The sequence below is a fragment of the Ranitomeya variabilis genome, chromosome 5 (genome assembly GCF_051348905.1).
Source record: "Ranitomeya variabilis isolate aRanVar5 chromosome 5, aRanVar5.hap1, whole genome shotgun sequence".
Classification (NCBI taxonomy): Eukaryota; Metazoa; Chordata; class Amphibia; order Anura; family Dendrobatidae; genus Ranitomeya; species Ranitomeya variabilis.
In genome coordinates this window covers 673,322,073-673,336,091 of record NC_135236.1, presented here as the reverse complement: position 1 = coordinate 673,336,091, position 14,019 = coordinate 673,322,073, and the positions used below count along the sequence as shown (strand labels likewise).

General features: G+C 43.1%; 1 protein-coding gene across 1 annotated transcript; it reads right to left on the bottom strand.

The window, feature by feature from the left end:
- Positions 1–602: 602 nt before the first annotated feature.
- LOC143776958 (aldo-keto reductase family 1 member C1-like) lies at positions 603–13,265 on the bottom strand. Its single transcript, XM_077266838.1, has 9 exons — positions 13,046–13,265; positions 12,698–12,871; positions 12,495–12,611; positions 12,320–12,397; positions 12,110–12,232; positions 11,689–11,798; positions 1,580–1,745; positions 1,414–1,496; positions 603–1,252 (listed from the first exon to the last, which is right to left on the bottom strand). The coding sequence occupies exons 1-9, from the start codon at positions 13,127–13,129 to the stop codon at positions 1,210–1,212; spliced, it is 978 nt and encodes a 325-aa protein (XP_077122953.1). The 5' UTR covers positions 13,130–13,265; the 3' UTR covers positions 603–1,209.
- Positions 13,266–14,019: the final 754 nt, after the last annotated feature.

Genomic DNA, 14,019 nt, shown 5'->3' with positions numbered 1-14,019 from the left:
TAGAGCTTTCCAGCTGTTGATGGTCTAAGCTGTTCAGTGTTGGCCACTCCCCTTTCCTATATATACTGGCCTCTGCTTTCAGGAATGCCAGTGTTAGTTTCTTGTTGCCTGGCTTTGAAGCTGGAAGTGTTGGTTGTATGAGGAGGTGTTTGGGGTGTTTATGTAAAGACTGTTGTTTGATTTTTCAGTTGTATGCATTTCCTAATATTCTGTCTGCTTTTTCCTTCCTTCACCCTCCGATGTTCCACTCTGTTTTTTCTGAGTTCATATTAGTGTGATTGGTATTTTCCTTTATCCCTATACGTATTCCCTTGTTAGTCTGGTTTGTGTATTTTCATACACTACTACTACCCAATTCCCTGGGTGGGGGATGGAACATATTAAACGTGGATTCAGGAGCTTGGCAAGGTACGTGGCGACAATGTCTTCATCATTACAAGTAATTTGGGGAGCAGGGATTGCTAGAGTGCTCCCTAGCGCAAGGGACATGGAAGGAGCCCATGGTTCGAGATATCCGACAACAATGATGCTGACCTTGGGGACACTCTCACATCATGAAATCTTGATATTGACGATTTGTTTCAATTCATGTATCATATTTAAAGCCAGATCAGTAAAACTAAAACTCACACGGTGCAAACAACAGAAAAGAGTGTTTTAAATGAAAATAATAAAAGACAAATTCATATAAATTTAAGGATGTTTAAAAAGTTAAGGGACCGCTATGGGCACAATCACAGATGCCCCTACAGATTCTCATCTATTTGACAACCACGTGAAAGACTTAAAACAATGAAATTTATACTGTGTTATACAGAATTTTAAAAGGATTCAAGGCATTGAATTATATCATTAGTTTTTGATTAGATAAAGGGGTATTGGCAAAACTTTTAAACAGTTGACACCTTCAAAATAAATTGCACATAAAATGTATTTTATTAAAATATACAGGAGAATGTTGTACTCTTGACTTAAAACACAAAGAGATTTTGCTGTGGAATGGCATCATCTGAACTCAGCCTTAGAATTTCTCATTAGGTGTTAAAGTTTATGTGCTGTCATTTTAAATCTGAGCCATAATATGTGCTATACCAAAGCCAGAATACATTTCTTAGATCGTATATATTCTCTGAAGATCACAATCTGCTAGACTAAGATACTAAGACACCGGGGTTGATTGTATGAATCCAGAAAGATTGGCCAACATTCTTAGTATTCATCGTGATATGGATACTTAGGGCTTTCTTTCCAACTAAAGTAAAAGACAGAATACAAAAGTAACTACATAAAATAAAATATAAATAAAAATACATTAATACATAATCTTAAAAATAATAATAAATAAAAGTAAATATAAAGAAAAAAATGAATAAATATGTTCTCGGAAGCTAGAACGTCAGGAAAGACACTTACGCATCGATAATCAGGTAACGCATGTTTTTATTGACTCCATCTAGAGATTTCATGTCTTCATCACTTAAGTCAAAGTCAAAAACCTGTAAGTGAAAAGTAATAAAAAAATATTGTTGTTTTTTTTTTAGATGAAGGAAATTATTCAAATGTTAATTTCTTCATTTACCTGGAAGTTTTCCTTGATCCTCTCAGGGTTGAAGCTTTTTGCCAAGATGACACATCCCCTCTGTAACAAATATCTCAGGGCCACCTGCGCAGGAGAGCGGTTCAGCTTCTTAGCGACTGTATTTAATACGGGGTCATCAAGCACTTTGGGGGAATTCTGATCAATCCTGTCAGAAAGAAAATCAAATAAAACTCACACTTTTCATAAAATTTTGGTGAAGGGAACAAAAACAAGCACATTGGTTTATGGTTCTCCAAAAAACTAAAAAAAGAAAAGTCATTATACGGCAGACTGTGATGTGTGATGTCTCATTCTGCAACTGACGCTATTATATGTGCACTATATGTAATGCTATCATATGCATATTATGGAGGATACTGTTACTACTATCACAGGATAGTCAATATTACATGAGACATGATATGAAGAATAAAACATTGGAAATGAAGCAAGTTGTTATATTTTGTTCATATGGGGCAGTATTATAGTAGTTATATTTTTGTACATAGGAGCAGTATTATAGTAGCTATATTCTTGTACATAGGGGCAGTATTATAGTAGTTATATTCTTGTACATTGGGGCAGTATTATAGTAGTTATATTCTTGTACATAGGAGCAGTATTGTAGTAGTTATATTCTTGTACATAGGGGCAGTATTATAGTAGTTATATTCTTGTACATAGGAGCAGTATTATAGTGGTTATATTCTTGTACATAGGAGCAGTATTATAGTAGTTATATTCTTGTACATAGAGGGCACTATTATAGTAGTTATATTCTTGTGCATAGGAGCAGTATATAGTAGTTATATTCTTGTACATAGGAGCAGTATTATAGTAGTTATATTCTTGTACATAAAGGGCAGTATTATAGTAGTTATATTCTTGTACATAGGAGCAGTATTATAGTAGTTATATTCTTGTACATAGAGGGCAGTATTATAGTAGTTATATTCTTGTACATAGGGGCAGTATTATAGTAGTCATATTCTTGTACATAGAGGGCAGTATTATAGTAGTTATATTCTTGTACATAGGAGCAGTATTATAGTAGTCATATTCTTGTACATAGAGGGCAGTATATAGTAGTTATATTCTTGTACATAGGAGCAGTATTATAGTAGTTATATTCTTGTACATAGGGAGCAGTATTATAGTAGTTATATTCTTGTACATAGAGGGCAGTATTATAGTAGTTATATTCTTGTACATAGGAGCAGTATTATAGTAGTTATATTCTTGTACATAGGAGCAGTATTATAGTAGTCATATTCTTGTACATAGAGGGCAGTATTATAGTAGTTATATTCTTGTACATAGGAGCAGTATTATAGTAGTTATATTCCTATACATAGGGGCAGTATTATAGTAGTTATATTCTTGTACATGGGAGCAGTATTATAGTAGTTATATTCTTGTACATAGGGGCAGTATTATAGTAGTTATATTCTTGTACATAGAGGGCAGTATTATAGTAGTTATATTCTTGTGCATAGGAGCAGTAAATAGTAGTTATATTCTTGTACATAGGAGCAGTATTATAGTCGTTATAGTCTTGTACCTAGGGGCAGTATTATAGTAGTTATATTCATGTACATAGGAGCAGTATTATAGTAGTTATATTATACTAGACATTAACAGACTCTCAGACTCTCTTCTACCCCTGTCCTCCATATCTTCACTCCACAACATGGACAGTGCCACTGCTTTTTATAACTCTACCCTCACATCAGCCATAGACTCAGTCGCACCTCTCATGCATGGCAAAGTGCGACAAATCAATAGGAAACCCTGGCATAACAATCTCACCAAAAAACTTCGACAAGCATCCAGGGTCGCGGAGCGGCGTTGGAAGAAAACACGCCTGCCAGAAGACTTCACTGCTTTCAAACAAGCTACACTTGCCTTCAAATTAGCCCTCACCTCTGCTAAACAGACCTATTTCACAAACCTTGTATCTTCATTATCCTACAACCCAAACAACTGTTCAACACATTTAACTCTAAGCCACTACTGCCACCTCCAACTCCCCTCATCTCTTCCAAGGACTTTGTCACCTACTTCAAAAACAAGATCGACAGAACAAGGCAAACCTTTACTGTTCCACCACTCCATATACCAGACCTCTGCCCTTCCCTAATAACTTCCCTCTCCAATCTCACTGAAGGAGAGCTTACTCACCTCCTTTCCAAATCACACCTCACCACATGTGCACTTGACCCATCCCTTCCCACCTGCTCCCCAACCTCACTAACACGCTCATTTCAGCCCTAATCCATCTCTTAAACTTCTCACTATCTTCTAGTACCTTCCCCTCTGCCTTCAAACATGCCACCATCACACCCATCCTCAAAAAAACTAACCTTGACCCAACTGCTATGCCAAGCTATCACCCCATAAAACCGAACTCATCATCTTTCCCCCATCTCGCGTATCCTGTCTACCTGATCTATCTATTATGGTAAACGGCATCACGCTCTCTCCTGCACCTGAAATCCGCTGCCATGGGGTAACTCTCGACTCTGCCCTGTCCTTCAAACCGCACGTCCAAACTCTTGCCACCTCCTGTCACCTCCAACTCAAAAATATTGCCAGAATCCATCCCTTCCTCAGCCCTCAAACTACTAAAACTGTTGTGCATGCACTCATCATCTCCCACCTCGATTACTGCAACACCCTCCTCTGTGGCCTCCCCGCTAACTCTATTGCACCGCTCCAGTCTGTCCTCAACTCTGCTGCTCGGCTAATCCACCTCTCTCCTCGCTACTCCCCTCCACTGGCTCCCAATTCCCCAACAAATCCAGTTCAAACTACTAACACTGATCTACAAAGCCATCCACAACCTGTCCCCTCCCTATATCTCTGACTAATCTCCTAATATCTTCCCTCACGTAATCTCCGATTCTCCCAAGACCTCCTACTCTCCTCCACACTTATTCATTTCTCACACAAGCGCCTCCAAGACTTCTCCCTAATATCCCCCATCCTCTGAAATTCCACGCCTCAACACGTCCGATTATCCACCACCCTCGGATCGTTCAGACGGAACCTGAAAACCCATCTCTTCAGGAAAGCCTACAGCCTGCAATAACCATTCTGCAGCCTCACCACCACCCGAGCTGCCACCTCATCAATCACCCGAGCTGCCGCACCACCAACCACCCGAGCTGCTGCACTCCCGACCTTCTGTCTCTTCCCCATTATCCCATAGAATGTAAGTCCGCAAGGACAGGGTCCTCTCCCCTCTGTACCAGTCTGTCACTGTACATTTTTTTCATTGTAAACGTAACCCCTTTCTCATGTACAGCACCATGGAATTAATGGTACTCTATAAATAAATAATAATAATAATAATACTAGTTATATTCTTGTAAAAGGGGCAGTATTATAGTAGTTATATTCTTGTACATAGGAGCAGTTTTATAGCAGTTATATTCTTGTACATAGGGAGAAGTATTATATCAGTTATATTCTTGCATATAGGGGCAGTATTATAGTAGTTATATTCTAGCACATAGGGGCAGAATTATAGTAGTTATATTCTTGTACATAGATGCAGTAGTATAGTAGTTATATTCTTGTATATAGGGGCAGTATTATAGTAGTTATATTCTTGTACATAGGGGCGGTATTATAGTAGTTATATTCTTGTACATAGGGGGCAGTATTATAGCAGTTATATTCTTGTACATAGTGGGCAGTATTATAGTAGTTATATTCTTGTACATAGGGGGCAGTATTATAGTAGTTATATTCTTGTATATAGGAGCAGTATTATAGTAGTTATATCCTTGTACATAGGAGCAGTATTATAGTAGTTATATTCTTGTACATAGCAGCAGTATTATAGTAGTTATATTCTTGTACATAGGGGCAGTATTATAGTAGTTATATTCTTGTACATAGTGGCAGTATTATAGCAGTTATATTCTTGTACATAGGAGCAGTATTATAGTAGTTATATTATTGTACATAGGAGCAGTATTATAGTAGTTATATTCTTGTACATAGGGGGCAGTATTATAGTAGTTATATTCTTGTACATAGGGTCAGTATTATAGTAGTTATATTCTTGTACATGGGGGCAGTATTATAGTAGTTATTTTCTTGTACATAGGGGCAGTATTATAGTAGTTATATTCTTGTATATAGGAGCAGTATTATAGTAGTTATATCCTTGTACATAGGAGCAGTATTATAGTAGTTATATTCTTGTACATAGGAGCAGTATTATAGTAGTTATATTCTTGTACATAGGAGCAGTATTATAGTAGTTATATTCTTGTACATAGGGGCAGTATTATAGTAGTTATATTCTTGTACATAGAGGCAGTATTATAGTAGTTATATTCTTGTACATAGGGGCAGTATTATAGTAGTTATATTCTTGTACATAGGGACAGTATTATAGTAGTTATTTTCTTGTACATAGGGGCAGTATTATAGTAGTTATATTCTTGTATATAGGAGCAGTATTATAGTAGTTATATCCTTTGTAGCATGGCTAAAGGGTGTGTAGTCGACGGGAGATATGTGTCGCATAGGTGGCTTGTTGCTGTAATGTAGCCCGGAGTATTTCTTTGTTGCACATAACCATGTATATATATATCTGTTTCAGGACCTGTGGTGATGTCAGACCACATGGCTAATCATGTGATGGGTTACTGGGTGTGGTTAGCTCTATATAAGAGAGGCTAATGCTTAACACAGTGGATATGTGTGGAGGTGCTAGCCTCCAGAGGGTGTTAAGGCTACAGGACTGAGCCTGAAGGAATGGACACTTGTTTTTCCCTTTGCCTGAGCTAAAGGCTATTTGTTTTCTGTTTATGCTAAATTGGTTTATGGAGCAATAAACCTTTGAACTTTTGTTGGAACCTGCCTCCTAAGTGTCAGCCGTCGCACCTGAGTGAGTGAAATCCCTACAATTGGTGGTAGACGTGCGGGCAGCGTTCCCAGTGGAGACGTAAGTCTATTATTGGATGTCCTGGGTCAAGTCTGTTGTAAGCCAGCAAGCATTGCCGGGGAAAATGGAGGACCTGCTGAAACACTTGGTCCAGTTGCAGTCACAGCAGGAGCAACGGCAGCAAGAGACCAACAGGCTGTTGATGCAGCAGATACAACGGAGCCAGCAGGAGCAACGGCAGAGCCAGCAGGAGCAACGGCAGCAGATGCAACAGAACCAGCAGGAGCAACGGCAGCAGATGCAGCTTCTGGCAACCGCCATCCAGGGCAAGATGAGTGCCCCAACCCCAGGTTTGGCTGATGACACCCACGTCCGGAAGACGGTAAGACGCGCATTGCAGAAAATGACCCCCGGGGATGATGTTGAGGCCTTCCTGATGGTGTTTGAGAGGGTCGCTGAGAGGGAAAAACTCCCGCCAGAGCAGTGGGCAGAGGTACTGGCGCCATACCTGATGGGAGAACCCCAGAAGGCGTACTATGATTTGACCTTGAAGGATGCCAAAGAGTATCACAAATTGAAAGTCGAGATTCTCGCATGTTTGGGGGTGACACTGACTGTCAGGGCACAGTGAGTTCACAGCTGGGCCTATCACCGGGACAAACTGCCTTGCTCTCAAATGTTTGATCTGTTGCACCTGGTCCAGAAATGGCTGCAGCCAGAGTCATGTACACCTGCACAGATGGTGGAACGAGTGATGATGGATCGGTTTGTGCATTCCCTCCCGAGGTCCATACAGACTTGGGTTGCCCAGGGTGATCCCCAGAATACCCGCGAACTGATTGGACTGGTCGAGAGATACCAAGGGTTGGAAGGCTCCTCCGGGAGACAACCCATGCCATACTGGGGGTCCCAGAAGGGAGCGGAGTCCCAAAAAGGGGTGGCGCGTCCAAGGTCACAAAGGGCGGGGGAGGTGGTGTCCAAGGTCCCTACGGGTGATATTATTTGTTGGAGGTGCCACGGGCCAGGACATATAGCTGCCCGTTGTTCCCAGACCACTGAGCAGATGGAGTGCAGCATGGGATGCCGTTGTTCATACTATGCATATCCAGCCTGCAGTGTGAACTCTCCGCCCAACGAGGGAACTCAAGCATGTCCCGTAAAGGTGAATGGTCAAGCAGTCACGGCACTGTTAGACTCGGGGAGCCTAGTGACCCTGGTGAGGGCCACTTTTCCTCTCCACCTGCTCCCGGGAAAGAAGGTCGGAGTGCGGTGCATACATGGTGATGCAAAGGACTACCCTTTGGCCTGGGTGGACATTGAAACGGCATGTGGCACTGAGTCCCACATAGTCGGCGTCGTGCAGGACTTGTTGCACCCTATAATTATTGGCCGAGATTTCTGTTTGTTTTGGGATTTGTGGGGAAAAGGTTCTGAGCTCCCTAGCAAGAGTAGGGACCCAATGAACCCTGGAAGGGTGTCTCCACACCCAGAGACAGACAGGTTTCCTTTTTGTGTTCTGGTTGGGGATGAGGAGGAAGTGTCCCCTGCATCTGACATTATGGAGTTAGAGGTAACCGGTGAAAATTTTGGGACTGCCCAACATAGGGACCCCACTCTGAGGGAAGCCTTTAATAATGTCACAGTTATTGACGGGGTGGTACAGGAGCCGGGGGCAGACACAAGATTTCCCCATTTTCTGATGAGTGGGGAGTTGTACCGGGTCACGAAAATAAGGGAGGAGTTGGTAGAGCAGTTGGTAGTGCCGGATCCATATAGACGGAAGGTGTTGGACATGGCCCATTCACACATCTTGGTTGGACACCTAGGGGTGGAAAAAATGCAGGAACGGGTTGTGCAGAGGTTCTATTGGCCTGGGTGTCACCGGGAAATAGTGAACTATTGCAGGTCCTGCCCTACATGTCAGCTAACTGCTCCCACTCCTCATTTCCGGAACCCCCTTGTGCCACTGCCCATTATTGAGGTGCCGTTCGAGAGAATTGCCATGGACTTGGTTGGTCCCTTAGTTAAATCAGCCCGGGGCCATCAATATATATTAGTCATCCTGGACTATGCCACACGCTATCCTGAGGCAATTCCCTTGAGAAATTCTTCCTTGAAGAGTATAGCCCGCGAGTTGGTCCATGTCTTTTCCCGGACAGGTCTGCCGAAGGAGATCCTGACTGACCAGGGGACACCTTTCATGAGCAAGGTGATGAGGGAGTTATGCAAAGCCCTGAAAATCTCCCAGTTGAGGACCTCGGTGTACCATCCCCAGTCAGATGGCCTTGTTGAGAGATTTAACAAGACACTGAAGAGCATGCTGAGAAAAGCTATAGAGAAAGATGGTAGAGACTGGGATTGTCTCTTACCCTATCTGATGTTTTCCATTCGTGAAGTTCCACAGGCCTCCACAGGGTTCTCACTGTTTGAGCTTCTATATGGCCGACATCCGCGAGGACTCCTGGATATAGCCAAGGAAACCTGGGAAGCCGAAGTCACGCCGCACAGAAGCGTCATTGAGCATGTGGCCCTGATGCAGCAGAGGATTGCAAAGGTGATGCCTATTGTGAAAGAACACCTCCTCCAGGCACAAGAAGCTCAGGCCAGAGTCTACAACCGGTCTGCAAGAGTGAGGCAGTTCAATCCGGGAGACTGAGTTCTTGTGTTAGTTCCGACGGTGGAAAGCAAGTTCTTGGCCAAATGGCAAAGGCCATATGAGGTTGTCAAGAAACTTGGTGAAGTAAATTATAAAATTCACCAACCAGGAAGACGGAAACCATTCCAAGTATACCATGTCAACCTCATCAAGCCGTGGCAAGATAGAGAGCCGACAGTAACTTCATCGTTGTTAAGCAACCCAGAAGGTGAGGTTGGAGCGGTTACTATAGCGGAGACGCTATCGAAGACCCAGAAACAGCAGTGCCGGGAGTTAATCCAGAAAAACAGGGACCTGTTATCAGAGTTGCCAGGGCACACGAAGGTCATAGAGCATGAGGTCCTAACAGAGCCACATGTGCGGGTGAATGTGAAGCCCTATCGTATTCCTGAGGCTCGTCGAGAAGTTATCTCCAAGGAAGTGGAGCGTATGTTGAAGCTTGGAGTCATTGAGGAATCCAAGAGTGGTTGGTCGAGCCCAATTGTCCTGGTCCCAAAACCTGATGGAGAGTGGAGGTTTTGCAACGACTATCGGAAGTTAAATGAGGTCTCCAAGTTTGACGCTTATCCCATGCCCCGCGTTGATGAGCTCATCGAAAGGCTTGGGCACGCCAGATATATATCCACCTTGGATTTGACAAAGGGGTATTGGCAGATCCCCATGGCACAGGAAGCCATGGACAAGACGGTCTTTTTGACACCTGATGGATGCTTCCAGTATGTCCGGATGCCGTTTGGCCTACAGGGAGCTCCGGCGACCTTCCAGAGGGCTATGGATAGAGTCCTTGCACCCCATAAGGCCTACGCTGCTGCGTACCTAGATGATATCATCATCTTTAGCCCGGACTGGGAGAGTCATCTGGAGAAAGTCTAAGCGGTGTTTGATGCTCTAAGAGAGGTGGGGTTTACAATAAACCCGAAGAAGTGTGCCTTGGGTAAGGAAGAAGCTAAATACCTAGGCTATATAGTGGGTCGAGGAGAAATATAGCCCCAAATCAGGAAAGTGGAGGCAATCCAAACATGGCCGAAACCACTCTCCAAAAAGCAAGTTAATACCTTTCTGGGAATCGTAGGATATTACAGGAGGTTCATCCTGAACTTCGCCACAGTGGCTGCGCCTCTGACTGATCTGCTAAAGGGGACAAAATCGGTGATGGTTAAATGGTCCGAAGAGACAGAGTCAGCCTTCCAAGAGTTGAAAGGGGCTCTATGTAAGCAGCCCGTTCTGATGGCCCCGGACTTCAAGAAAGAATTTATTCTTCAGACAGATGCCTCAGATGTTGGGGTAGGAGCAGTCCTTTCCCAAGAGCTACATGGGGAGGAGCATCCTGTTCTCTATCTGAGTAGAAAGCTGTCCTCATCTGAGAAGAACTACTCAGTCGTAGAAAAAGAGTGTTTGGCCATAAAGTGGGCGGTGGACACGTTACGGTACTATCTGCTGGGTCGTAAATTCAGACTAATATCTGACCATGCCCCACTTAGATGGATGAGGGAAACAAAAGGTAGAAATGCTAGGGTCACCCGTTGGTTCTTAGCCCTGCAGGACTTCAGTTTCCATGTGGAACATAGGGCCGGAAAGCTGCACGGTAATGCGGATGCCCTATCAAGAATCCCTTGTTTAGTGGGGGAAAGTGCCAAGCCCCACGGCTTTAGGCAGAGGGGGGAGGTATGTAGCATGGCTAAAGGGTGTGTAGTCGACGGGAGATATGTGTCGCATAGGTGACTTGTTGCTGTAATGTAGCTCGGAGTATTCTTTGTTGCACATAACCATGTATATATATATCTGTTTCAGGACCTGTGGTGATGTCAGACCACATGGCTAATCATGTGATGGGTTACTGGGTGTGGTTAGCTCTATATAAGACAGGCTAATGCTTAACACAGTGGATATGTGTGGAGGTGCTAGCCTCCAGAGGGTGTTAAGGCTACAGGACTGAGCCTGAAGGAATGGACACTTGTTTTTCCCTTTCCCTGAGCTAAAGGCTATTTGTTTTCTGTTTATGCTAAATTGGTTTATGGAGCAATAAACCTTTGATCTTTTGTTGGAACCTGCCTCCTAAGTGTCAGCCGTCGCACCTGAGTGAGTGAAATCCCTACACCTTGTACATAGGAGCAGTATTATAGTAGTTACATTCTTGTACATAGGAGCAGTATTATAGTAGTTAGATTCTTGTACATAGGGGCAGTATTATAGTAGTTATATTCTTGTACATAGGGGCAGTATTATAGTAGTTATATTCTTGTACATATGGGGCAGTATTATAGTAGTTATATTCTTGTACATAGGAGCAGTATTATAGTAGTTATATTCTTGTACATATGGGGCAGTATTATAGTAGTTATATTCTTGTACATAGGAGCAGTATTATAGTAGTTATATTCTTGTATATAGGGGCAGTATTATAGTAGTTATATTCTTGTATATAGGAGCAGTATTATAGTAGTTATATTCTTGTACATAGGGGCAGTATTATTGTAATAATATTATTATATCTGCCTTTTTTCTTGGACCTCATCATCACGTATAATAATACAATGTTCTTGTTCTTACCAGCCCTCTATTCTGCTGGTCCCCAGTACGCTGAATCCGACCAGCACGATATCACGAGATTTGCAGAACTCCAGTAATTTGCTCTGATTGAGGAATATGTGACATTCTACCTGTGCAGAGATATAATGGCTCATTACTATATATAATAGTGTGGATATGATGCAATAATTTAAAGAATACTTCACTCTAAACAACGTGTTGATGATAAAATATTACAACTTGACTGGTTTTTTTTTACAAACAGCGCCACAACTGTCTATGGGTTATATCTGGTATTGCAGCTCCATTAATGTGGAAGGAGCTGTACTGCAATACAACCTATAGGGAAGAATGTCTGCGTTTTTTTTTTTTAAATTACAAGTTTTTCTAATTTCTTAGGACATTTATGTGCTATTGATCCTTACTGGTCGGTGATATGTACCTGGTTGCACACTGGTTTGTACTTGAGTCCTGGCATGTTGAGAATCAGCTCCAGTTGCCGGCGGTTAAAATTGGAGACTCCGATGGATCGGATGAGGCCGGCGTCTCTGCACGCTTCCATAGCCTAGAGGTTATGGTAAGATAATCAGGGAGATGCTCCATCTGAAAATGGGAATCTTAACTGTCACCCATAATCTTTCATATATTTTACCTTCCATGTTTCTCGGATATCTGTGTTATGAAAAACCAATTTCCCATTTCCATCTGTGGGAAAGGGATCATCTCCGGGCTGGAGGGGGGAAAAAAATAGAATTCACATATAATTAGTGTCTTCTGCTCTGATCTGATTGGGAGCTGCTGCCGATCCCACACATATATCTACAAACCTTGAACTCCACAGGGTTGTGGATCAGGAAGAGATCCATGTAATCCAGCTGCAGATCCTTCAGAGATTTCTCCAGCCCGAGTCGGACCCTCTCTGGAGTGTGGTTATTATTCCAAAGCTGAAGAATAAATTAAAAACCTGTAACAGCTCGTCATCGCCACCTAGTGGTCATGTTAAAGTGAAAAGAATATTTTGATTGGTCACCTTCCCAGTGTAAAATATGTCTTCCGTCTTCACAGTCCCATCCGCAATCTTTGATCTAATGGCTTCTCCGACCTGGATCTCATTCCCGTATACAAAGGCGCAGTCGATGTGGCGGTATCCAGCGTCAATGGCGACCTTGGTGCTCTCACCGGCCTGTTCTTTGGTGTACTTAGCCTAATTAGATGCAATTTTGATAAATCTCATGGTTTCCCTATGGGGTAAATGAAACATGTTGTGATGGCATGGTGTCTCAAATGGGGGAACATTGCGGTGGCGAGAGACCTGCAGTAATGCCGCTTTGCTTTGGATTCAGTGGAGCAGCTGCTACTTTATGTCTGATGCACTCACCGTGTCCGTCCCAGTACCAAATCCGATCACTGGCATTTTATTCCCATCATTCAGCACCACGTAGGAGTCCGGCTTCAGAGCCATGGTGCAATGTGTCCCAGTGTCTCGCAGTGCACAAGGTGCTGCCTGTATTTTATCTAGTCCTTCCCCAACCGTTCAGCTCGTCATATAGGCTAGTGAAGGTGGACGCCTATTCGGCAGGGATTCTGCAGCGTCATTGCTTAGTAGCTACATAAATATATGTGATGGGAATAATGAAGTGAGATGTCACGGGGAAACTGCAGAGGGCTGTGTCTTCCTGAATGTTTTATAAGAAGTAAATAAGAAAAAGCAAACATAAAGCATGAAAGAATCTGCCCTTAAAGGAGAAAAGTTCCCTCCTGATCCAACATAAGCATCATGCTGGAACAACATGACCCAGACCGGATCACCAACCAGGATCACAAGTGTCAGTCATAAAGGATAAACTTTAATGATCCCAAGTGTCAATCACAACAAATCATCATCCAGAAATTCTGAGTGTCGATCATAGTAACCATGATCCAGACTGTCGATCAGACTGATTCAAAATTTGTAATCCCTAGTGTGGGATTAGACAGGATCAACATTCATGATTCAATCAGACTGGATCAAACATCTACAGTGGGTATGGAAAATATTCAGACACTGTTAGGTGTCAAGTTCCCGCCTCTGCACAGGGGGAATCTCGAACCTTCTCCGCTGCCGACCCCATTCTTCTCCAGCCGCAGTGGAGCCTGCTCAGCGGAGACGTCGGTCCCAGCATCTGACTCAGGCTGATACTGAGCAGCTGGTTGCTACTGTTCTTCCAGGCTCTGCCTTTGTAGCCAGCACTGATCAGCAGCGAGCAGATCTTTCTGGGACTACGTCCTGCTTTTCCCATTCTGGGCATGCCCACGGGATGACCTCCCATTGAAGGTCGGGGGTCAAATGCGCAGGTCCTGAAGCGGTTCCTG